This window comes from Monopterus albus, unplaced genomic scaffold (assembly GCF_001952655.1).
Source record: "Monopterus albus unplaced genomic scaffold, M_albus_1.0 scaffold171.1, whole genome shotgun sequence".
NCBI lineage: Eukaryota > Metazoa > Chordata > Actinopteri > Synbranchiformes > Synbranchidae > Monopterus > Monopterus albus.
In genome coordinates this window covers 628,372-654,806 of record NW_018128051.1, presented here as the reverse complement: position 1 = coordinate 654,806, position 26,435 = coordinate 628,372, and the positions used below count along the sequence as shown (strand labels likewise).

The 26,435-nt window shown below is 40.8% G+C and overlaps 1 protein-coding gene across 1 annotated transcript in view; it reads right to left on the bottom strand.

Annotated features, from left to right (window-relative positions):
• fam20cb (FAM20C golgi associated secretory pathway kinase b) overlaps positions 1 to 26,435 on the bottom strand; it is a 59,998-nt gene that overhangs the window by 9,310 nt on the left and 24,253 nt on the right. Inside the window, exon 4 of the mRNA XM_020615947.1 lies at positions 91 to 183. Within this exon, the coding sequence (XP_020471603.1) occupies positions 91 to 183 (93 nt within the window). The remainder of the gene's footprint in view (positions 1 to 90; positions 184 to 26,435) is intronic.

Sequence of the window (26,435 nt, the reverse complement as noted above, 5' to 3'; positions counted from 1 at the left end):
AAGGAAAGGCTGATTACTATGTGACAAATTGATGTCCCACACACACACCACTGATCCCCTGAGTGCTGTGACAGGCTAGCTGTCACCTACCTGTCCAGGTGAAAGGCAGCAATCTCAGCATTGTGTCTTTCAAAATCAGAGAAATAGAAGAAGTCTGGAGGGGTCTCCTGCTCCCGGGTCTGCCTGCAGGGGCACAAGGAAAAAAGGCTCAGAAATCAAGTATAATTACAATGCAAAGCCAAGGTTTACATACTGCATCAGCATTATGTAAAAGGCTCAGTGTTAATTATTTTCTCGATTACTTGTTTGGGCTGTAGAATGTCAGAAAATATCCCAGAGCCCACATCTTCAATTCCTTGTTTTGTCTGAACAACAGTTAAAAAATTAAAAATATTCAATGCTCTGAGAAGAAACCCAGAAAATGAATGAGTGAATTTCTGTCATTTATGCTTGACAAATTAATTAAATGAAAAATTACTAAATTTTCTGCTTAATTTTGTGTTCACTGGCTAATCTCTTCATCATAAACTGATGTAATATAAGGTGTTTGGGTTTGGTTTCACAAAACAATGCAGTGTAGTGACAGTTCAGGACTCAAATCAGTGCCTGTGTAATTTAGATGTCTTCTGCACAACTTCATTTTCAAAGCTGTGGCACTCCACAGCAGCTCCTTCAGCTTTAAACCTGTGTACATCATACTGTGAACAGCATTTATGAGTAATAATCAAGGTGCAATAAACCCGTGTCCTTGCATCACAGAAAAGCCCTCATCAGAGTTACTGTGGCTGTTTTGTAGGGCAGCAAAGAGAAGGGAATAACTCAAGGTCAGAGACTTTCCTCCTGAAGCATCCGTTCCTGTTCTCGATGTGTACCTATTTCTGTCTGCCTCTGATCCTTCCCTGGAAAAACTGCTTTCAACACATATTCTGCCTTAAAGCTTTCACTGTTGGGAAAAGAGGCTCTTAAAGGCTTAAATCCCAGGGCTGGTGGAACATGGGCCAGGACAGGGCAGCATAGACAGGATGGTGGGGGTAACAGAAGTGGAGGTAAAAAGACTCCATGACAAGCTGCTGGGTATTGAAAATATGTTAAACTCTTTAAACATACAATGAAAACTGTGCAGTCTACCATCAAGTTTTCTTCTACAGTAAAGCTGCACATTTGAGTTATTTTTCCTTTTATACAAACTGCCTTCTCTTTGCTTTTTTAATTGACAACAGTAAATACTTTCCAGGAAGGCAGCTGAGGGTAATGACTGGGACTGCAGCCTGTGCCATTTCTGCTCCAGCTTGTTGAGGGAGGATGAGAAGAATGGAAACTATTTTGGTAACTTCTCTTTCTCTCCTTCCCTCTCTAGTCCCTCCGGATGCCTCTCACTGTTTATTTCGCTCCGAACCCTCTATCTCACCTCCTCTGCTTCTCATTCTGCCCTCACGCAGAACTGTTTTCTCTGCTTTTTTTTCTGTGCATCCACAGCTTAATACTTTATATCTGTCTGCCTCGCTCTCTTTCACTCTCTCTGTTCCATCTTTCACACTTTCACTGGCTAATTGTAACTCCACAGCTGTGTGGCTGACATATGCACCAGTCATTAACTAACCCAACATGCAGTCCAGAAATGCACTTATCCACTAAAAATTCCTCAGTTTCCTCCTTTTGTAATCTATCACTCTTATTGTCTCTTTCTCCATCGTCTGCATCCCTGCAAGCTTTTGACAGACAGCCACATGCACATGGGCAGCTCAGTTTGACCAAAGTATAGACCAAGAATATTGAGCTCAAATTCCAAAGGTATTTAGTTCATTTTCACTATAGCCTACTATAATTAGCATCAAGATATGACATTTGCAAAACGTCATGGTGCCCTATTCCTCCTTTTTCATTTCTCAACTTTCTTTTCTCCCTCTTTTCCCCCAATCCTGAGCAGCCGGCGAGTCTCTGTTAGCAGAGGCTGAGCACTGTCTGTTGATTGTATCGCTCTGCTGGATAGCCTTGCTTCAGGGACAGAGCTCTCCCTCTGCATCAAGGAAAAACGATACTGACTTTGAGAGCAGAGAGCAGCGTATATTTACACCAGCACTGCTCAGCCCAGTAACAGGACAATATCATTCAGTCCAACATATGAAATGACTTCAACTGTTTTATTGATGGGGATTGCTGTGCAAAGCCAGGGCCTGGATTTATTTCCTGACAAATGTCTGGAAAATTAGTCTTAGGTAATAAATCAGCTTTATCTTTTGGAGACTGTAATAAAGAAACTTTGGGATAAACTGTATTTTATATATTTTGTGTTTTTGAAGTGTAGTGAGTGTGATGTAGAAGGACTGAAGTTGAAATATAGTGAAACCATTTGGTAGAAATGTGTGGAATTTAAAAACAACAGGTTTAAAAAGCACTCCATTCACTACTGAGAAATGTTTTCTCATTTGCCCAGCCAACAATGTCAAGTTGATGGCACCTTTGAAGGAACCGGTTGACATTTAGGGAAACACACAGTCTGTATGTTATAATATGAATCAAATACCAGTAGCCAGTTAGCTTAGCTTAGCATTAATACTGGAAATGGTGAAAACGGCTAACCCGACTAATTTTCTGTGCATCATTAACAAAGCAAAGGCACCAAAACCTGCCTACCAGCACCTGATAAATAAACACATATTTTGTTAAACTGTACAATAACTGAAGTGTAGAAATGACAACTTTTTTGGATTATTTTTAACGTTTAATGTTTGGATGTAGTTGAAGCATCTGGTGCTGTATGTAGCTGTATAGGATGGTATTTACTTTTTACAATGAACTTACAGATATTGTATCTATACAAATATATGTAAATGTTGATGATGGATAATGAGTGTGATGCTCTAAACATGGCACATTATCCAATAATTCAACACAGCGTGATGTCAAATTCATATTCTCTATAAACCTTGATTGGTAGTCTATGCAGTGAATCCAGGCAATTAATGATAAAATTAATATATGACCCAACAAAATCAGCAAATTACAAAAAACTTTTTTTTTTAAATATGGTTTACATGTCAGATCATTTCTTAGCTGAGCACAGGGGCTTACTCATCATCTTGAGGTTGACAGGCAACCAAAAGAAACTCCAGGAAGTCCTGGTAAGTGGTGCTGTCTTCAGGCAAGATCATACTGCGCATGGATGCATTACCTTCTGACACAGGCATGAAAACTGTTTCCTCCTGTTTCCAGTCGTTACACTTACTGTCTGCTGGCTGTAAGTTCATATTTAACAGACAGATACAAGAGTGGTATCGATCTTCTCATCTAAGTCTCTGCAAGAAGGTGAATGAGTGTATTCCCCAAACTATTCATATGAATGAGACAAATAGAATAGCCTTTATTTTCCCCTGGGAGAGGTTTGTTTTCACAGCCTGTACACAACACAAAAACATTTACAGTATATACTGCAAACACACAAGATAGATGCAGAATATTCATTCCCTTGTCCTAAAACCAAAATCACATTATATACATACATAAATAGCACAGATCATACAGCAGTGTCAAGGATGCAAAGGCAGAAGGGAAGTGCCTGGCTCCACCACGCATGTACTGTGGGTACGTAAAGTATTCAGACCCCCTTAAATTTTTCACTCTTTGTTATATTGCAGCCATATGCTAAAATCATTTAAGTTCATTTTTTTCCTCATTAATGTACACACAGCACCCCATATTGACAGAAAAACACAGAATGTTTGACATTTTTGCAGATTTATTAAAAAAGAAAAACTGAAATATCACATGGTCATAAGTATTCAGACCCTTTGCTCAGTATTTAGTAGAAGCACCCTTTTGAGCTAATACAGCCATGAGTCTTTTTGGGAATGATGCAACAAGTTTTTCACACCTGCATTTGGGGATCCTCTGCCATTCCTCCTTGCAGATCCTCGCCAGTTCTGTCAGGTTGGATGGTAAACGTGGGTGGACAGCCATTTTCAGGTCTCTCCAGAGATGCTAAATTGGGTTTAAGTCAGGGCTCTGGCGGGGCCATTCAAGAACAGTCACGGAGTTGTTGTGAAACACTCCCATAGCATGATGCTGCCACCACCATGCTTCACTGTTGGGACTGTATTGGACAGGTGATGAGCAGTGCCTGGTTTTCTCCACACATACCGCTTAGAATTAAGGCCAAAAAGTTCTATCTTGGTCTCATCAGACCAGAGAATCTTATTTCTCACCAGCTTGGAGTCCTTCAGGTGTTTTTTAGCAAACTCCATGCAGGCTTTCATGTGTCTTGCACGGAGGAGAGGCTTCCGTCGGGCCACTCTGCCATAAAGCCCCGACTGGTGGAGGGCTGCAGTGATGGTTGACTTTCTACAACTTTCTCCCATCTCCCGACTGCATCTCTGGAGCTCAGCCACAGTCATCTTTGGGTTCTTCTGTACCTCTCTCAAACGTCTTCCATTTAAGGATTATGGAGGCCACTGTGCTCTTAGGAACCTTAAGTGCAGCAGAAATTTTTTTGTAACCTTGGCCAGATCTGTGCCTTGCCACAATTCTGTCTCTGAGCTCTTCAGGCAGTTCCTTTGACTTCATGATTCTCATTTGCTCTGACATGCACTGTGAGCTGTAGGGTCTTATATAGACAGGTGTGTGGCTTTTCCTAATCACGTCCAATCAGTATAATCAAACACAGCTGGACTCAAATGAAGGTGTAGAACCATCTGAGGGATGATCAGAAGAAATGGACAGCACCTAAGTTAAATATACGAGTGTCACAGCAAAGGGTCTGAATACTTATGACCATGTGATATTTCAGTTTTTCTTTTTTAATAAATCTGCAAAAATGTCAAACATTCTGTGTTTTTCTGTCAATATGGGGTGCTGTGTGTACATTAATGAGGAAAAAAATGAACTTAAATGATTTTAGCATATGGCTGCAATATAACAAAGAGTGACAAATTTAAGGGGGTCTCAATACTTTCCGTACCCACTGTAAATCGAAAAGTACATTCTTATGAAACAACCCCTTGGCTTTTGAGCAGGAGAGATTATTTTCAGAATCGTCAGACACTAGTATATAGTAGAAAAACAATAATCTAATGGTGTTCATAAGATAAAAAATACAGACCAAACATACTGGGGTCTAACTCACCAGTATTTCATGACTGTGCCAACTGTAAGAGCGTAGTCATGGAGATTTCTTGGACAATAAGCATGAGCAAACATTCTAGTAAAAGGATTCATGGTCATTCAGCCTTAAAGGATTTCATAAGCATACTTCACATAGCCCTATTACATTTCTGTCTCCACAACGCACCTTGAGAACATGTGTTATGTGCAAACATTTGTGTCACTGCTTCTCTGTAAGTAAGTGAATGATAATATGAATGAACAGTGTGTTGAATGTATGTATGTGTCTGGATCTGAGACCAGTTTCTCTGCTTGTGACCCAGCATTACGATGTGGTTGCACTGATGTTCTCCTCTCACTGAATGCCAGCCAGGAAGCAGGAAGGCTGGATAATTACCGTGATCCACTTCCAATTCAAATGTCAATAAAGTATTTAGAGCATAGCATGACACTGTCCCCCTTCCACAGCACAGAGGACATCTGAGCTTGAAAATTCATTCCTTGATCTAGACCAGGGGTGGGCAAACCTTTTGACTAACGGGCCACAATGGGTTCTAAAATTTGACAGAGGGGCCGGGCCAGGAGCAGAAGGATGCAGTGTTTGTGTGAACTAATATAAATGACATATAAAAGCCATTACATAAAAGGTTTTGGCCTTGGTAGCAAAGCATGAATATGCAAGGCTTATTATACAAATTATTCTCCAAATGCATTTTTTTCATAACACAGTAGAGAAATAAAGCTTTATTTTAATATATTTCAGTGGGAACAATGTTGTTGGTCTCTCTTTTTAGCCAGTGCATCAACAATGTCTGAATTATGTGATGGGTGTAACTAGGCTTTGTGTGAATGATGTAAATACATGTTTGTAAAGATTGATTGATCGATTGGTTGATTCTACCACCGCAGGGTGCGTAGGAAAACTGCCTCCATCCTCAAGGACCCCACCCATAGCACGGACTGTTCATCTCCCTACCCTCTGGTCGGAGGCTCAGAAGTGTGAAAGGCAGGACCTCTAGACTGAAAAACTCTTTCTTCCCCTCTGCCATCAAACTCCTAAACAGCTGACTCAGGATCTACTTCATGTAATTCCACCTGTACTGTTTACTCATTTTGCACATGCACACCTACACACTCACTGCTGAGTATTTGCACGTCACGATATTTATTGAGATTTTTATTGAGAACCAATATTTTTCCACTGTTCTTGGACTGAGCCGGTTTCTTTTCTTGCTGACAACTTCGAGTTTGAAACTTGTATCAGAGCATCGGTATCAGACAGCCATCACTACATTGCTGGAGTCACTCTGCCTCTGAACTGAGATTCATGTCTGTGGATGAGGAAGTGTGTTTCTTACCTCAAGGATTCTGTCTAAGTGTGCTCACTGTGTTGTTAATAAAGACTCACTACTGGTTATACTGGCTAGTTTCCACACTGCCCTGACAATTTCAATTCAAAGAGGTTTTATTGGCATGAAAGTTTTAACAATGTTGCTAAAATTACAATGAAATTAGAATTTGTTTATAGGTCCTTAATTATTTGTAAAGTTTAAAATATATAATTTTAAAGTGTGCTTGTGTGTCTGTCATTCGCCATCCCCCATGTTGCGGTACATTGATACATAGTGAATCCTGACACTACAGAGTAAGAAATTTCAAAATGTTGTTCCTTTTTTAACACTGAAGGAGGAAGTGTATCTCTGTTACAATGAATTTCTTTCCTGCTCCATGACATGTGGCCCGTAGATTTGGAATTATTTGAGTCAAACAAATTTTATTTATTTTTCTCTTTTCAGGTAGATGTATGAACTGTAAGTCAATTATTTTAACTTTATTGTGGGTTCCCTTGTCATGGCAGTACCTGTCTGCCTCTGTCTCTATCTTCCATTTCTGATCTTTATTTTCATCTTCTGGGCTTTGGAGGCGCCTGGTTTTGTGTTTGGTGCGTTTTAGAGGCGCCTGGTTTTGGAACTGATATAACTAAAAGCCTTAAAATTAAATAAAATTAGAAAAATAGCTTTTATTAGATCAAGACAACTGAAAAATGTTAGCAAAAACAAGATTCTAAATGAAACAAGTATGCTGATAGTATAAAATGACCTCTCAGAAACACTGAAGTGATTTGATAGAAGTTCCAGAGGTGACGGGCCTCGGCTGCAAAAGCCTGGCTCAAGCTCTCATAATAGAAAAAGAAACTTTAAGAGGAGAAATCACTTAAAAATACAGATGTTCCAAAATATTTTCCTTTAAATTGGCAATAAGATTAAAATGGCCTGATACAGATGTGTCATAACAACTGAACTAAGAATGCTGAGTATAGACCTGTGCACCAGATTGTTTGGTGCTGAGAACTGAGACTAAGACTCGACCTGACCTAATGAGACCCCCCTCAGTTGTGAAAAACACAGTCAACTACACTTAACTCCAGTATCACCTCAGATGATATGGCGGCAGCAGCTGAATGAACCTTTCCTCTGGAGTTTATGTGCAAATCTGGACTGAAACCTGGGATCCTCTGAAGAACTTCACCAGTGCGGGGGGCCACCCCATCTGTGTGTTTGTCCAGCAAACTCTTTCTCTGCACATCTACATCTGTCTTTGTCTTTTTATGTTTGTCTGTCTCAGTTTCATGCACACTTGTCCCTTCATCTTTTGTTTGCATATTGTCGTCTGTCCATAAAAGTAAATGGAGCCATGAGCGTCTGATTAAAAAGGTAATGCACTAAACTTTGTTGAGACAGCCCTGTCCTTCAGTGCCTCCTACAGGTGTGTGACATGAGGCACCATACAAGCAGTGCTGGTTGTGGCGTGGCTGCATGGCAGGACGCTCGTAAGGTGAGGACTGACAAGACACAGCTTTTTGTCTCTGTCCAACATGGTCGCCATGGCAACTTACAGTATATTTGTCTCAGATTCTCATATCATCCAGGTGGAGGAGTTTCAATCACTAACCATTTGACAACCTCTACGTATGATGTGGGACCAGTTTGCTGCTGCAGCACATCCAGATACTATAATACATGAAGTATTTTGCCTGTCTGTCCAACATGGCCATCTATTCTGTGTTAGTCTCATGTCCTACAGGGGTCAAAGTTTAGTCGTTAACCATCTGACTTCCTCATTCCCTTGTTTACCAGGATCACATACAGTCAGTGTATCAGTCAGGCGTTTTAATAGTTCGGCACTACTTTGGTTACTGGGGTAAACTCTGCCTGAGATTGGCCTGAGGCTGCCTGTTACTCTGTGCTCACTTTATACTCGGACACATTAGACTAATTGTCTGCACCATTGTCTGGGATACTGGCTTTCTCTAGTGCTCATTCAGCCCATAGATAATCTGTTAGAATACATTTAAAATCTTTTTTTGGCACACATGATCAAGTTAAATGTTAGGTTAAAAAAAAGCCCAGTTTATCTAAACATAAGCTGCACTTTGTATCCTTAAGTGCTGTTATTGAGATTATCACCAGATTTTGATTAAAAACTGTTTTTTGTACGTTAGCATTAGGCCTCTGGGTCATCTCACTCTGTCATGTTACACTTCAAGTAGGCCCGGTGAGGTCAGCATTTAGCTTTTCGTATTCTTATTAGATTTTCCAGATGTTGGGAGGCCTCCCAGTAGGAGAATTTCCCCGCTCCTACAAAGCGTTATGCCATTGATGCGGGATACTTTAGACAGTGTCTTATTTACGGTGTCATCAGACCTGGTCTATGCGATACCAGCCAGGGGTTCGTTTTGGTTCTTGGGAGGGAGCAAGCCTGGCAGAAACAGATGACTCTTAACAAAAGCTTGTGGACACCCGGTTTGGGTATATTTGCCCTATTGTCTGTGATCAATGACAGCAGTGATACTATGAAGCCTGATTGTCAAGTACACAGATTGACACCATACTGAATGTATTTTTACTGAGTTTTACTCTTTTTAACTTTCTTATAGCAAGATTATACTGTAGAAGTGAGAGAGTAGAGAACCAACATGGGAGACAGTTGTAGTGTCAAATCAGTGATAGTTAGCACTGCTTTTTGGAAACATTACAGGTTGTGTGTTTATCTTGCTAAGTCAATGCAGAGTGACAGTCAGTTCTAGGGTTAAGGAAGCCAGGGCTTCTCCATACTACAGAGAATGAGGTCAACTAAGTCGACTTGCATCATATAAAAGACTTTTCATCTCCCCCTTCTTCTCAGTATATGAAGGAGTCCGAGCTTTAGCGTTATTGATAGATTGGACAGTGATTGAGGTAGTCAGGAGATGTGCAGGTACTTGGAGAAATAAGGCAGAGTCAAGGCAAATACAGGCTAGACCATGGACCCTACTGAGCTGGAGCTGTGTGCCATGGTTGTGCGGTTTCTAAAACCAGACAAGGATCCCTCTGGTTTTGTGAATCAGCTGACATGTTATGATCTTGCTAAGAGATGCACTGTCCAATTGATGACATGTTTAAGGGGTAGATTTGGTGAGACAGAGCCAGCTGTGACTATCGCAGTTCAAGATGAGGGTGCACAGAGTAGACCTGACTGGATAAAGGCGTATAAAATTCAGTTAATGCGTTGTGCCCTTAGAATGGGAATAGTGGAGGGACAAGAAGCAGCACACCTCTCACTTCCACTCATCTGTATTTGAGCTTTACATTTTTAGACTAACAAACCTAAATTTCTTGTTCTCAGTGAACACACCTATTGTATTTTCAGAACCATGCTTGTGGTGACTAGATCTTTTTCCCCTCCTCCTCGTTCTAAATTGACTGCACTGTTCCACAGCACCCCGGTCGACTATCTGAAAGCACCAGTCGGGGAGAATAAAGTCATTGTGAGGGAAAGTGGGCAGGCAGACGAGCTATAATATGATATGCTAGAGGAAAGTACATTGTACTTCCTGGTTGAAAAGTTGCACAAGATGTTTTCTGTCCTGCCAGAGAAGCTGACGTGGGACGCTGGGACCCAGAAGTTGTCGTGTTCAGCTGTGAAGAAGACGAAGACCCTGCTTTACCAGACCCTCATTGACCATGACGCCTCTGCACAATGAGTTGTTGATCTCTTCAGAAACATCAGGTATCCCCCTCACTCCACTTTATTAAATCTTTGTTTCTGACCTTAAGATTGACTTTTTATTTTTACTCTGATGCCCAACGTTAGGAATCTGAAGCTGGAAAAAACAACCTGCTGACACAAACGGGACCATGAGGAGGATGCTACAGACGTCCACACCAACCTCTTTGGTCCTGAGAGTTGAGACTGACTTGATGAGATCTTGAAGGTACTGTTTCAGCAGAAGCTGAAGATTTTCTGGACATGGGAGGCCTCCCAGCAGGGGAATTTATCTTACCCCTGTAAAGTATTATCGCTGATGTAGCGATACGTTTAGCAGTTTCATGTGTAGATGGGATTGTTATCAGTCCTCTGTTGCGCAGTAGCTGCGATACCAACCAGGAGTGTGTTTCGGGGTTCCAAAACCATGTTTCTGCAGACTGTTTGTTATTGATGGACTGGGTTGACGCTGAGGTCAGTGTTTCAGATTCTGGAGTCAAACGTTGTTGTTCAGGGTTCTTCTCTTCAGCACTAAGTACAGTGCACATTGTTTTACTTTATAAGCTCGTGTCTTTTTCTGATAAGTGACCAAACTCCCTTCAAAAAAAGAGAAAGGAAACATATGACCACATAACATAATCTATAAATGTTTGAGTACACTATGCACTAAGCTCAGCGAAAACACAGAGGAGGGCAGAGATGCAGGTAGCTCAACACCCACTTCGGACCATCTGGTTGAGCTTAACCTGTAAAATATTTAGAAATCCATATGATGAATGATAAATAGTTATCATGCAGGAAGCTGCCAGAAGAAGCAAACATTTACTCCCGTCCTCAGCAGGGCATAGCAGAACTGCCACAGTGTAAGAATCGGTGGCGCCAATATAACTGCCTGTCTACACCGACATCAGACCCTTTATCACCAGCAGCAGGTGAGGCATACTGAGCCAAGCATACCCAGTATGACCTTGGCCCTGCTGTAAACACATAGTTGACACTGGGTAGCCAGAAAGTTTCTTGGCTCTGCTCTTTGCTCTGAGGGGCCTCAGCAGCCAATGGTTCAGCGGTGGTCTATAGCTGCAAACAGACTGTGAGGCTATAAAGGTGAATGAGAGCACAAGATCTGGAAAATCTACCTATGCATACAGTGCACAGCTGACCTCTGCACCACAAGCATGAGAGAGAGGCGCTTCCTTTTGCCCTGTTGTTGACATCAAGTCGGAAAAAGCTACTTTGCCTCAAGCTGCAAAATAAAATACAGTCATCCAATTTTAATTGTTCAAGTAAAATCCTGAGAGTTCAGTACAGTGAATGCTGTACATTGGCTCTCTTAAAAACCATTGCTGACCAAAAATATGGTAAACCTGTTTGCAGTGTGCAGGTTGCTGATGTACTGCTGCAGGATTCCTGGGTATCAAAGTTCAAACTTTCACACAGTTAAAAGCATACTTCAGCAATTCAGTCTTTTGTATTCTTAGTAATATTGAATACAATAATACTAAACAGTCTTGCAAGAATTTTGAAACTTTTAAGAAGCAGCAGAGGCTTTTAGTTTACTTAGATACATAAAGTTCCAAAATGCTGGTTCTTACATTTCCCATAATGCAGCCTGGTGTACCTTTCTTTCAAACTTCATTCCCCAGTTTCAAATTAAGGTAACTGACCCGGATGGCAATGATCATCTGGGATGCCCTTTAGCTCATCCCACTTACAGTAAATGCAGCCACCAACACAGGATTTTTTCTAGCATTTAGTGAGTATTCTTAGCTGCTTTTCCATTTCTTAGTACACACACACATATATATATATATATTTATGCACACAATGCTATATTTCCTCTTCTAGATATGAAATTTCAATTCGGTGCTTACACCCCAAATCCCTGTTTTCCTTTTTCTTTTTTAAAAGACAGCAGTGTTGCATCCCAATAGCTACAAGTCATTCATTAAGAAGAATTCAGAAGTTGTGACAGCTCAAAATTATGCATGAAGCCTTTCACTGTGAATTTCTTCCACACAAATGAAAATACAGGGGACTTTATTTTCTTTCTGTTTTGTTTTGCATGGCCCAGTCTGCTCACTTTTAAACAATATTTGTTCATGCTCCAGTATCTTTCTCCCGTATTAAGTTTAATCTGAAACTGATCTGAATTATGGAATTATGTTGTATCCTTTGATTTTACTCTAAGAGACAATATTTTATCCAAAGTTTTGTATAATAATGCTGCCACCATGACAGAGTGCATTTGGCCATAGCACGGAGAGGTTGTTTTATCTAGCATCAAAGTCAAACTGCCAATCGATCACCATAAGCCTACAGCTATGGTCGTAGGTCACAACATAGACGGATGCAGAGTCGAGGAGTAAAAAAAAAATTCTGTAAAATATAAAAGGACAAGGGCATCCTTCAGCCCCAGAGGGTTCCCACCAAAGGGCTGACTCCACACACTTGTCACACATCATTCATCAAACCCACAGGCATAGAAAAGTGTGTGCACACTCACACACATCTTATGCACACACACATCTATACTGGGGGCTGGTGGTGGGGGGTGTAAGTAGGTAATGCATTTGAAGCAGGTAAGCTTCAAATGCATGGGAGGGTAAGATAGCGAATCTCAGCTGTGGGTCAGAAGAAGAAAAAAGGCCACCATCACCACCATGGGGAGACTGGAGATGAGAGGAGGCGGTGCACTATTGTATCTCAAGCATAACATGTGTGAAGCCTGACCTTTTGTGCAATGACATTTGATAAATTGAGGGAAAAAAGCCTTTCACAAGCATACGAGACAGGCGTACCTGAGCATTTGCATTTGGCGATATGTGTTACTATTTACTGAGGTCTGCTGCTATAACCCTCCGCTGTAATCTTATGTCTGCGATGAGGATTCGGCCCACAAATGGGAAGCTGTGACAGGTTATTTTGTATGAGTAAGTGCTCTGTTGGTGGCACCTGGAGGTGACATTTTGTGCGTGTGAGTGAAAGGATATACTGAGAGGGGCAGAAGGAGAAAGTAAGGATAGAAAGAAAGATGGAAGAGAACAGGAAGGATGGAAGAAAAGGAAGGATGGAAGGAAAGAAGGAATAAAAAGTAAGGAAACATTAAGGGAGGAAAGAAGGTCAGAAGGAAGAAAGAAGAAGGAAGGCAGATGGAAAAGGGAGAAAAAAGACCTAAGAATAAGGAAAGTGTGAAAAAAGAAAAAATGAAAGCGCAAGAGAGAAAAAGGAACAACAAAAAGAACAAAATAAAAAGAGAAAGAGACCAAAGGACAGAAAGAAGGATGAAAAAAGAAAAAGAATAGAAAGAAGAAATGAAAAGAATAAAAGAAAAAGGAAAGGAGCTAGGAAAGAAAGAGGGAATGTAACAGAATGTGACTCAGTGTATCCGGTTGTTCTTTACATAATCAAAGCAGCTAGAAAAGGAGGAAAAAAGGAATAAAGTACAGCTAGTCATATATTGCTGTCATTGAATTTTTAATTGTATTGTGACTGAACTGTACACACCATATCATACACCAAATCCCTATTCTTTACTCATTCAAATCTTGATAAAAGGTTTAATATAACCTCCACTGCTGAATACAACAGAGATTGAGAGGAGGTTAAGAGAGAAGGCCCTAAACAAAACCAGGAATACTTGAAATAAAAATAGTGCAAATTAAAGACAGCAACATTTTCAACTTGAAAGTATAAGACTGGCCTTGGAAACCTCAGTCAAAATGTGGTGTGTGTACAGGCATAAGGAGACGGGTACTAAAAATTTCACTTAGGGATTTTTAACTAGCACATCACAAACACCCGAGGGCTCTATAAATGATCTACACACCGTGATCCAGGTGTGTGTGCGTGTCGCACTTTCTAAGTGCAATGGCTGTCATAGCTCCGCGGGCACTGCAGCACTTTTCGCTCTCATCCTTTCCTCCCTCACCCTTTCAGATCCCAGGCCTGACAAACACATTTTCGGAAGAGTCACATTAAGAGCGCCACACAGAAGGAACAGGAGAGAACCACAAATATGAATATATAGACTACATAAAAAAGAGACACGCACACATAAATGGTGAAAGTACAGAGTACAGGTAATTTCAATCTGATGACTTATGCAATAGCAATAACCTTTAAAAAGGAAACTACATCCTGTTTTGAGTTTAGTCTCCGTGGTCTCCAGGGCCAGCACCATATCAACGCAGTCATCCAGAATAAAGAGCTAGCGTCTTTTTTTTTACCTGTCTGGAGCCATTTCGAAGAGGCCAGTGCTTTAGCAAAAAAATTGTCTTAAATAAAAATCATGGAGCAAAACACAGCTATTAGAGGTTTAGCATGTGGTAAAACACCATGAAGAGCGAAAGCAGTGAGAGGAGGAGGAAGAAGGATGGTCAACTAAATTGGTATTGAGAGGCTTTTTACATGATGGCAAGAGACAGAGTCAGACAGGTGAAATGTGTGCTCTCTTAGTTTAAGTCTGCAGGGATTTGCATTGTCATTCTCTTTACATGAATCCCTTATGGAGAGGGACAAGCATGGAAACACATGCACACAGACAGAGGGAGAGTCCACAGTAATATCCCTGCAGCTACAATGCTCCATCCGGCCTCCTCTTCCTCCCCTGCTCCTTGAGCTGTTGTCATGTCATCCTGTATATATACTGGGCAGATAAACAGGGCATAAAGATGAAGCCATCATCTTAACCTAATCTGAAACAGATATACTGCTCCATCTGACAGCCAGCTCAATCTCCTTATCTGCACATGATGCCTCCTTCCGACAGCACACCTCCTAACACAGCACTGCATCTCATCTCTGCTCCGCTTCTCTTACTCTCTCTCTCTCTCTCTCTCTCAGTCCTTCTGTATCACTGTAGAAAAAAACCTAAACCCTACTACCTCTGCCTGCCAGCCTCTCTCCCTTCATCTGGATCTTCTGTCCAGAGAAAATAGAAAGCTTTTTTCTTGCTTGCTTTCTTTCTTTTGGAATATGTTTTTGTGGTTTGACTGGAAGTGAAACATGAGTAATAATTTAAGTGCTGGAAAATATTCCTAGAAGCTAACCAATCATTTTTTTATTTTGTAGGGAATCAGCAGGGAATTAGAAAAGGTGCAAGTTAATGAAATGTCCTTTTATTAAAAATGAAGCTTGTAAATGCAGTTAGGCATCACCAAGTAGTCCTTCCACCCTGAAAGTGGAGTGGAAAGGATGGACAGGCAAGGGTGGATGGATGAATGAAGTCCCTTTCTCCATGCACTATACCAAGAAACTGAACATGAAGGCATAATTGTCAACCCGAGCAAGATAAAATGTGCCAAAGATTTAAACTGAATCTCTTTAGAAAAATGTAAGCATGCATCATTGAATTCTCGTATAGGAGGGCAACTTCACTGTTTCCTAATCTCCACTTCTAAAGCAGAGGTGGATTACACATGTGCGTCTCGGTGAGTGGGAAGGGGAGATGATGAATTCCAGCATAAATGCATAAATACAGCATAAAAAGCTCATCCTTAATCTGCACCATTCATTCAGCTCACAAGCGAACAACATCAATGAAGCGGTGCCACCATCACTTGGCTCCCGTGGAGCTGCTCAAGAGTGTAGCACACAAGGACACATATTGACCAAATAATAATATTATGCGATTAACAATCGTATGGATGATGAATGTGTAGTGAGCTGAACTGTGTCATTGAAATATATAGCCCTATTATGATATGTGGGAACAACTTTATCTGCAGAATCTTTTTTAAGAGCTTAAAATGTCTTAGAGGGACAAACTGAGATAACATTTATGATTTGCACTGTATGAATTGGCATCTGTCTGAAGTAGATGATGCTGTATTTGAGAATAATGCTGCTTTGAGCTAAATGCAAACATCAGCACACATATAGTTCTAATATTAAAACTTTTTTTCAAATATTTTAAGTTACATAGAGTAGCTTTAAAGAGATGTAATGTGTTATATGTAAACTGTGTTGTTTAGCATGCTAACAATTAACCAATAGATAATTACTAATAGACAACATTTATTTTTAGTATAGATGACAGTGGTGTACTGAGATAAAAGGACTTTTCTTGGTTAAAAAAAGTGGTTAAATTAAATCACAATGGTGGAGAAAAAGCAGCTACAGTATTATAATGACACAACACTCTCATGATGAATGTGATTTTGATCAGGGCTATTTACAGTATTTGCCATTCAAACCTGTCAGCTGGCAACCTGAGGTTTTGGCTCTGCCTGTTTAGGTTTAATGTGAGCAGTGAGGTTATTTGTGATTCCCTCTGCCCTCTGAGTAGTATTAAGTTAGCCTAAAAAATAAATCACTCTTGTCATACCCTTTAGTGGTAAATACACTATTAAACAGCAGCAGTATATATAAACAATCATAGTTTAAGAAAGGTGGTGAATGCCTCATCACATTCCATTATCCATATCTGTAATTGTTGCATATTTGACTTCATTGGAAGTGCTTCAAGTGCCAGTTTATAAAAATAGCCTCCATTCAGATTGAGAATCTCCAGTGGATGATTAGGGGACGGGCTTGGCTAAGACTGATTGCTGTGGCCTTTCCAGAGCTATTCTGGCTCTGCTGAGTGTGTGTCTTCCACTCAACATTGATCTATCGACCCCCAGTCCAGTAAAACCTCACTCAGACCAAAACAAAAAGTGAATCTCATTTCTAAACACACATACAGAACATTCCAGCCGCACACAAAGGCACAACCACATATGCACACAAACACACAGAGACTAACAAGCATGTTGATTTTTCATGACAAGATTGATGGAGCCTCTCTGAATTCTCCTTGCGTCAACAAGAGCGAGCCACTCTTGCTGTCTGACGGGTGTCGTGTGTGTGTGTGTGTGTGTGGTCGCACGCCACTGAACAGCCTTTGTAAGCTTTTGTGACAGCGTTGCAATCACTGGAGTGTAATTGGAATTGAGCAGCTCATCCATGTAACTGAGCTTGGTAGGTAGGGTTAGGAAAACGCGAGCTGTTGTCTGCTCTAACGAGATACAGGTTGACGCCTCGGGGTTAAAGGTTAGCTACAGAAGGCATCACCATATTCATGAGAAAAAGAAGAGCAATGTTTCAAACCTTCCTGAAAGCCACCCTGACGGTGTGTAAGTGACCTTTCCTGCTCAATGCTCTGCAATTTTCTCCATCAACTGTGAGCTCACTCACCTACACAGCTTTCCTCTCCAATGTGCAGCAACCAAAGCTTACACACACAGAGCTGCTCCTTTACAGCTCTGTCGTGGCTGCTCTCTTTCTCCTGTTATGTCTCTGTTTCAGCTTCCCCTTCTCTCTCTCTCTCTCTCTCTTATCCCCCTCAGGCAGTCAACTGTGCGGAGAGAAGCCTGGTTTTACAGGTCTGTGTTTACTGTGCACACAGGTCTTCAATGGAGGCTTTGTCAGTCAGGTAACATTATTTCCTGACAGGACATAATGTGTGCTGTGTTTATTCCAAGCCTGCTTTGATTATTATCTGTATGTCTAGCTGGTTATTATGCAAAAAGGTTAACATTCTTTGCAGGCAGTCTGGCTATGAGTTTGTTCTTTACACTCATGCTGTCTCCAGCTGCCTGTAAATTTTAATATCTTAGAAGATAACTGAGACATAACTGATGAGACATTAAAAACACTACAATACTGGAAAACTTTCATTTAAAATGCAGCATTCGTATTAACTTTAAAGTGGCATGAAAATACCTTTTTAGTTTTAATCCTGTCCAGTTATCCTGTTAAATGTAAAAAAAAAAAAACTGTTGTTGTATATTTTTATATTCAAATCCCTCCCGAGAGTCAGACATTGAATATTTTGATGGCGTATCTTGAACTCAGGGATGTTTACATAAATGATTTCAGTCAAACATGATTTGGCACAACTAGCTCACCACCCACCTCCATTACCTTGTGGACTTAGTAACTTGCAGAGTGAGGTCAGAGGTGTGTTTGTTCTGAGTCTACAAAAACTTTTTCTAATGATTTTGTTTATTATTGAAGAATGTGACTGAGGTCTATTTGAATCATTTCCTCCTCTTTCTCCTGCTCTAACACCATGGTGAGGGAAGCGGAGGCCAAGTCCTCTGCAGCTTCATACTGTTCTCTATTCTGTGAGCCACTCTCACGTCTGAATGATCCAATCAGATCTCAATAAACCATTCAGATCTGACTGGATCACTGGATTTAATTGCTTGTCATAATTATATCCTGTCTCAGCCCATAAACAACCTGTGTCACATTGCTGAAGTTAACTTTGCTCTAATTGCTGCTTCACTAAGGCTTCAGAAGCTGCTACTGATTATAGTTTGTTCTACTGAGACAAACTTTAGTTAAAAAGCATTTTTGGCACTGAATTGTCGAATTATACATGAGGACATTGGGTTAAGATTTTAGAGGCCATTTCCTTCATAGATCAGCCATAACATTATGACCACTGAGAGGTGAAGTAAATTACATTCTGTTACAACAGCAACTACTTAAAGTTGATGTGTTGGAAGCAGAAAAAAACAGGCAAGCATAAGGATCTGAGCAACAGTGACAAGGGCCAAACTGTGATGGCTGACGACTGGGTCAGATCATCTCCCAGACTGCAGGTCTTGTTTGGAGTTCCTGGTCTGCAGTGGTTAGTACCTACCAACAGTGTCTAAGGAAGGACAAATGGTGAACTGGCAACAGGGCGATGGATGATCACGGCTCACTGATGATGAAGTCGACCTGTCAGGGATCGGCGCATGAAGCTACCGGCAATGTCATGGGTGAACTCAATTACATTGCCAGACGAGGCAAAACACAAAACGGTCTTTTTACTGAGGTGCAGGTTATAAATAACAGAACACAAGACACAAAACACTGAAAAGTCCGAACATGGGTTTAGCATGATCAGGCAGCTTCCCGGTGGGGGAAAGCTGCCTATAATGGAGTCAAAACAGGTGTAAACAATAACTGGTGATTAAAGTAGAAAGTCCAAAACTAAGGCAAAACTGAAACAGGAAATAAAGTCAAAATAAACGCATGGGAACAGAAACCGACGGGACAGAATCATGACACGACCTACTGTAGATTAAACTTTTAAATTTCATTAGTCCTTTTCAGAAGATTCCAGTTTGTTTTAATGTCTCTAAAAATGAGAAACACTGTACATTGGTCTCTATGAAGAGAAACATTCAGCAGCTATAGCACTGATATCACACCTAGAGTGGGGAGGCTGTTGAATTTGTCTAAAAAATATCTCCAGCTTGTCCTCACAACCACAGTTTTCACTCCTTTTAGATATCACTAAATGATAGACACTTCTGTGTTCTTCCTCACAGTTTAACTATGGTAGCAAACAGATTCACACAAGATACGCTGTGAGCCTCATGAGTGCCAACCAACTGCCACACTAAATCCTGTGTACACAGTATTAGGCAGGTGGTCATATTGTTATGGCTGATCAGTGTACATCACCAAAGGACACCGAGGAGTTGATTTTTAAACAGTAAAATGTAGGATTGTAACAATACAACCAACTCATGATAATGTTTGAAACATGGCACAGGACTTACAGCTGGAGACACTCATGACAGCACAATGAGTGTCAGTTATCCTTAGGTATGTAAATTCACAAAAACTGTTTTGGAACATTTTGTTTTTTATTGAAACATTTCCCTTATTCTGTAAATTAGTATGGCTAATGTGTGGCTAATGGCTAATGTAACTCTAGTGGATGTCAGAGTCAACAACAGGATGGTCATGAAAACAGATTTGGCCTATTGCCCTGTCTTGGTTAACATAAATTACATGGGAGTCTTGAGCCATTTCTCAGCTTCACAAAGCATATTGTCGAAGTTTTGAATTACGATACATTGTTCCACAATGCATTATTACACACAGTAAAATGCCCTGCCTAGTACAGTATGTATCTTTGTTGATTTATATAAAACACACACACACACACACAAATATATTGTTACTGATCTTTTTAAATAAATATGTCAATAGTGACCTCAAACATTTAGCACTGGTCAGGCTATAGTATGTATGTTTCACATCTTTCACATTACAGCCACTGTTCATACGGACGGACCTACTGTATCTACCTGAGCAACTTTGACATATCAGGAGTGAAAAGCCATACGACCTGTACAAAATAAAATATAGAGCCGAAACAATTTGTGAATTAATTTCTCAAACATCTTTAAATCATTCAACAGCTGTTTTGATAATGGATTATTCTCTTAAGTCTTTTTTAAGCAAAATTGCCAAAAATATTGTGATGTTTCCAGCTTCTTAACAAAATATCTTCAGGTTTTGAACATTTCAGGATGTCACCTTGGATTCTAGGAAACTGGGGGGACATTGTTTACATTTAATATTCATTATTATACATGAATTGATTGGCCATTAAATAACAGGCAGATCAAGCTTTCTCTCACATGAAATATAATATAAAATCATTTTCAGTGAGCAGGAGAGACTTTCCAACATAAACAGAAATGCGCCTGAGATGAAACGTGAAGCAGTTGCCTTTTTCCCTCCCTGAGCAACAATTACTGCTAATTATCAGCTGCTCCATTCTCCTCTGCCCTTAGCACTCAGAACACGTAGCACAGATCCATTTGCTCACTTTTTGGGCCATTCTTCTCCGGTTCTATCTCCCTCTCCTCGTGTGCATGCAGCCTTCATCTGCCTGTAACCAAAACAGGCAGGATGCCGGAGTGTCGCCAGGCCTGATGGGACAGCGTGAGCTCTGGTGTTTTTCATTATTCATGCCCGCCCCCCCTCCTACTCATACTTTGCCTTCTTCCTTCCTTCAATACCCTCATCCGCACTTTTGCTCTTGCAGCGTGCAAAGGATTTATTAGAATGTATTACCAAGAAGGCCTGGTTTTACCGTGCTTAGATCCTGATGGACGAGATGCAGGGACGAGAAGGAGAGAGGTGAAAGCAGGAGAGGAAAAAATTGAATATGAATAGTTGGGGAGGAGGTGAAACAGACATGGGAGGAATAAATACAAGAGGTAGTATAACAGCAGAAGGAAAGCAGAGTGCATTCTCTAAAATATATTTTTACATTGTGCATCTGCAACAAGACATACTCTTGTATTTTAATTATGCTGTGGCTTCAATTTTTTGTATTAGCAAGAGTAATGTGCTCTTATGACTTTTCTCTTTCGACTCAGTTGGTCTTTCTCTTTTCCCAATGACATTCAATTCTTCGGTCAAACCTCGAATGTGTCTGTCTCTCTTTGTTTGCATCCCTTACTGTTCATATAAAGTGAACGAGCCTGGCTTTCAGCGACCACTGAGCCCAGTCAGGAGCAGCAGTTTAATGGGTTCCATTCATCATCGCATTGCTGCAGAGGTGGCAAGTAACTAAGTACATTTACTCAAGCATTGTACTCAAGTACAATTTTTAGGTACTTGTACTTTACTGAAGTTTCTCGATTTTCTGTTACTTTTACTTTTACTCCAGTACAGTTTAGAGTTGTTGAACAAATGTGGACTATACTTGCACATTCATGTTAATAACAGCATCAATAGTGTTTAAAATGTTTTCTTACTGCAATACTTGTACTTTTGTACTTTAAGTTTTAAGTACTGCATATTTTAGAGCATGTACTTAGTACTTGACACCTTGAGTAAAGATTTTGAAGTGGTACTTCTATTTATAGTGGAGTACTTTTTTAGGAAAGTACTTGCGCATTTACTTGAGGATTGAGTTTGTGTACTTCTACCACCTGACTGTACACATGAATAAACTCACACACACACACACACACACACACACACACACACACACACACACACAGCCAGATAAACAGGCTGATGAAATGACTTTTCTAAACCTAGGCGGAACATTAATGGTGAACACACCAGAATGTACTGAGTCCATGCCAGAGACTGTTCATTCCAGATTAGCACACTGTTTGACACAGCATCACACTGTAGCACACACTTGCACATGTACATATTCCCTGAGGCCACAGAGGTGGGTGAGTGTGATTAAGTGTGTCGCTGAGTGTACATGAACGCAAATTAGCATATATGTCTCTAAGTTTGTTCATTTATGTGTGTGTTTTACTGACATAAGATGCTACAATGTGCCATTTATGAATCAAAAACAGAGCATGAAAGCCCTGGCAAAGACATGGGCCTTTCCTCGTCAGACGCCTCTCGGAGCTGACAGCTTACAGTACCATCAGCAGTCACTGCTAGAGGCTACACTACTAAGAACAAAGTCACAGCTTTATGAAACATCACACACGCCAGCGCCATCCAAGCCCCAGAAGAACCTCTCCGTTTCGCTGCTCATTGTGCCACAGACTTATCAGGCCATTTTTGAAAAGGATGAGCTAATAGAATTATGAGGAGGGAATGAAGGAAAAGAGAATGGCTGCGACATTTCTATTGAGAATGGATTCATTTCCAGAGGAGACAACTGTCTCATGGACATATGTTGTAGCCAGCGAGCAGGCTCCAGCCAATAAGGCCATGGCTGACACTAAATGAACTGCCAGGAGCACCCGGGAGCCATATTCACATCTGTGACCGGGGAGCAGTCAAGACAGAGAAAGAGAGGAGCTGTGGACTGCAGTCAGTGCTGTTTGCACTCAGGTTTGATGCTGAGTGAGCAGGTGGAACAGCAGAATTTCAAACACACACATACACACACAAGCTATGGAAGACATGGCTGATGAACACTGGTAGAAGATACACACCTTCAATCTCAAAAGAATCCAGGCTAATAGTTTATAATGCACTAGTATCCTGTCTCATGTTATTAACTTTGTCATGAAATGCTTAAGACAATTTAACACATTAACAGATTGTATGTAGCTTAAAAATTTGTAGAAATTTGTTTTGATATAAAACATTGATAAAGAAGTCCATTAAAAACGACTTCTATGCAATTAATCTAATGTTATCATTTGAGTTTTGGTCTAAAATTAGAATTCACCGACACGGCTGCTCACAAAACGACCGCTGGCATGAAAAATTGACTCCAATGCAAAGGGAAAACTTCTCTTCACAGCAGGTTCGGACATCTTAGCTGAGTCCGGTTTCTTTCCTACAAAGTGCCCAATTGCTGCAATTTAGAAGACAGCTTTTCATTTTGCTCATAGGTTTTCATTCATCAGCCCGGCACACTGAGAAGATTTCCCATGAGCATCAATAATTTGGGCAAATAAGGCAAATTACAGCATCCCAATTAGTGAGGACAGAGTGCTCTCCTCCACCGTGGCCATTATCACTGATATGAGGAGAACATTTTCACACAGAAATTAAAATTAAGTCCTGTGCAATTTCCAAATATGCTATTATATTTTTTTTCCAAACTACACTGAGTAAAACCATTTGAATTTAAATGTAGTCATTGCTTTTAAATTTCAAATAGTTCTTCTCATTTAACACTGCAATCCTTAGTAGTTTATGTATAAGTCTGTGTACGTGTAATATGTGCAGCAGGGGTCAGTACAGGCTACTCAGACTGAACACTGATTCCAATTGTGAATTGGATGAATAACAACATGTCTGCACATGATCAGGCTGTATATGATTCACCAGTGCCCTTGGGGACATGCATATGGCAAACAGAAAATGTATTTATACAAACATTTCCAGGAGCAGGAGCAGAGCTGTTCTTATTGACTGAGATGAACCTCTGTGAACAGGTTCATAGTACAACAACTGCAGAGTTGATAAATTACATAGCAAAGTGAAGAAAAAAGGTCTGGTCAACAAAAATAAAAGTTTAAGTTGTAATAACTTTTGTCATTTATTCAGACATGGTATATATGTAGGGCTGCAAATAATGATTATTTTCTCAATTATTTGATTAGTTGATAGTTGATGAATACTTGATGATGGCACAGTGATGAAGTGGTTAGTACTGTTGCTTCACAACAAAGGTTCTGGGTTCAAATCCTAACCAGGGCCTTTCTGCATGTATCTGCATGGGTTGTCTCCAGGAACCCGGACTCTTCCCACTGTCCAAACACATGCAGATTAGAGTGTGAATACCTGAACTAAGCCTGTTGGTACGCGAGGGTTCAGGTAAGGTTCAGACACATAGGTCAGAATTTAAGCTAGACAGCTGAAGCACTCAAATGTTTGCTTCTATAGAGGTAAAGGGATAAGCTACACACAAACCATACAAAGTCACCCCACCCTCCATATTCAATTCATTATAATTAAATACCAAGAAAAGCAAAAGCAGCAAACTGTATGTGGCTTTTTTGAAATATGATAAGCAGTTAATCCTATCTTATGCATATTAACACCATTGCATCATGGAACCTTGCAAATGTGAGCACACACTCACAAACATATCATTTACCCAGACACAAGACAATGTGCATGCATTTGACACCACCTCTACTTTCTTCAGCTTTGTAGCGTTCCACCATGCCTTAAAGCTTGCTGCTGACTAGCCAGCACAACCAATGTGTCAACATCCATGTTACAATCTGGCCTAGAGGAAACCCTGGTACGACATAATTAAAGACTCCTCTCCTACAACCACCCAGGAAACCACCAGCAAAAACAGATGTGGTAGTGGTGGTGAGGGGCCAGAACAACAATCATGGGGTCATAATAATTAATGTGCAGCTTCGCTCCGTGCATTGCTACCTACAGCAAACAGCAACCCTCTTCTGACTTTAGAAGGTGGAGTGAGGACAGAGTTACGAACAACTGATCATTATCCAGATAAACAGAGAGTGCTGTGTGCTTGGAGGTACAGTAGCGGCAACTGAATAATGTAGCCCCCACAGCCTTTGTGTGTTCTCCAAATGGCAAAGTAAATATGGCATGGCTACATGCAGATGCCATCAGAATGCCTCTGATTGGGGCTGAAGTCATTCCTCTCCTCTTCTTGTCTTTTCATGTTGGCTACATTAGTGACAGAAGAGTAATCAAAGCTGCCATTAATGCCTGGCCATTTCCTCTGGTCTTGTCATGCAGGCCTGCAGGGCAGAATGCTGCCACTGGCCTTGAGTACAGAGAACAGGTTGGGAAATGGAAAAAAGCAGCTAATGGATGTTCCTCACTTCCCATGGCTCTGGACTTGAAAAAAGAAAAAGCTCCTAAAGATGTTGGTGATGGTAAGAGTAGTGATTTGTTAAGAGTGCTAATTTTGAGATAAAAGGCTATGCTATCTTCAGCATAGGTGGCGCCGTGGTGGCTACTTCGATCATGCACTCTCTCGTGTGTTTGTTGTTTATCATTTCATCTCAGTCTTCTGCAACCCATCCCAGATTACTTTTACCAGAGAAAAGCTACTAAACATCAGACAAGTCACCCCGAATACATTTTCGCCAACTTTTGCTAATACAAAAAGCTGTGTGGACAGTTGGTCAGAGGGGCAGCAGTCCTGTATGGGACGTCAGTCAGTGCCAGCCTGCCCTCTATGCCTGTACACCTCACGGGTCAAAAGGAGGGCAGAGAAGATATCTGCAGACCCCTCACACCCTGGACATGAACTGTTTGAGCTCCTCCCCTCTGGAGGGCGTTACAGGTCATTGTGCACCAAAACAATCAGACACAAGGACAGTTTCTTCCCCCGGGTCATCACACTGATGAACCCTGAACCCATGACTGTGTAACAGAACTACAGCCCTCAGTGCAATACCTTGTAAATATACAGTACCTTTGTATATATCTATCTGGAAAACTTAATCTAAACCGTGCATTTTATTTATTTATTTACTCTAGCTTTGTACTCTGAACTAATGCAAGCCATTTCCTGTTGTTACGTTAAGCCAGGCTAAACTCAGCTAACCATTTCCTGGCTAGCTCCCAGTTGACGCACAGAAATGTGATTTCAGCCATCTAACTCTCAGCAAGAATGCAAGTACAGTTTTAGTTCTTATAAATATAAAATGCACAGTTTCAGAATGCCTGACAATAAGGACAGAGCAGAGCTGAATTAGACATGAGGACATAAACCATCAGGTCATCCATCAGTTTCATTCTCATGAACGTGATATCTCACGAGCGCCATGGTTGTATTTCTGCCAGATTTTGCACAAGTGTCCACTTGGACTCAGTGACAAATTTATTTTGGTGGGCAAAGGTCAAAGGTCACTGTGACTTCACAGTCATCCCATTCCCATGAACTTGACTGACTGGCAGAGGTAAAAAAAACTGTAGTTTTTATGTTGTGGCTGCTGTGCACAATTTTATTTAACTGAGCCTCAACCTTGGATTAAAATTACTCCACCACCATCCAACACTGTGCCAATCTCTGGCATTAAACCTAGGCTCACCTTGTTCTGGCACTCTTGAGTGTGGACTGCAGACTATCTAACTAATTAATAATGTATAACCCCCCC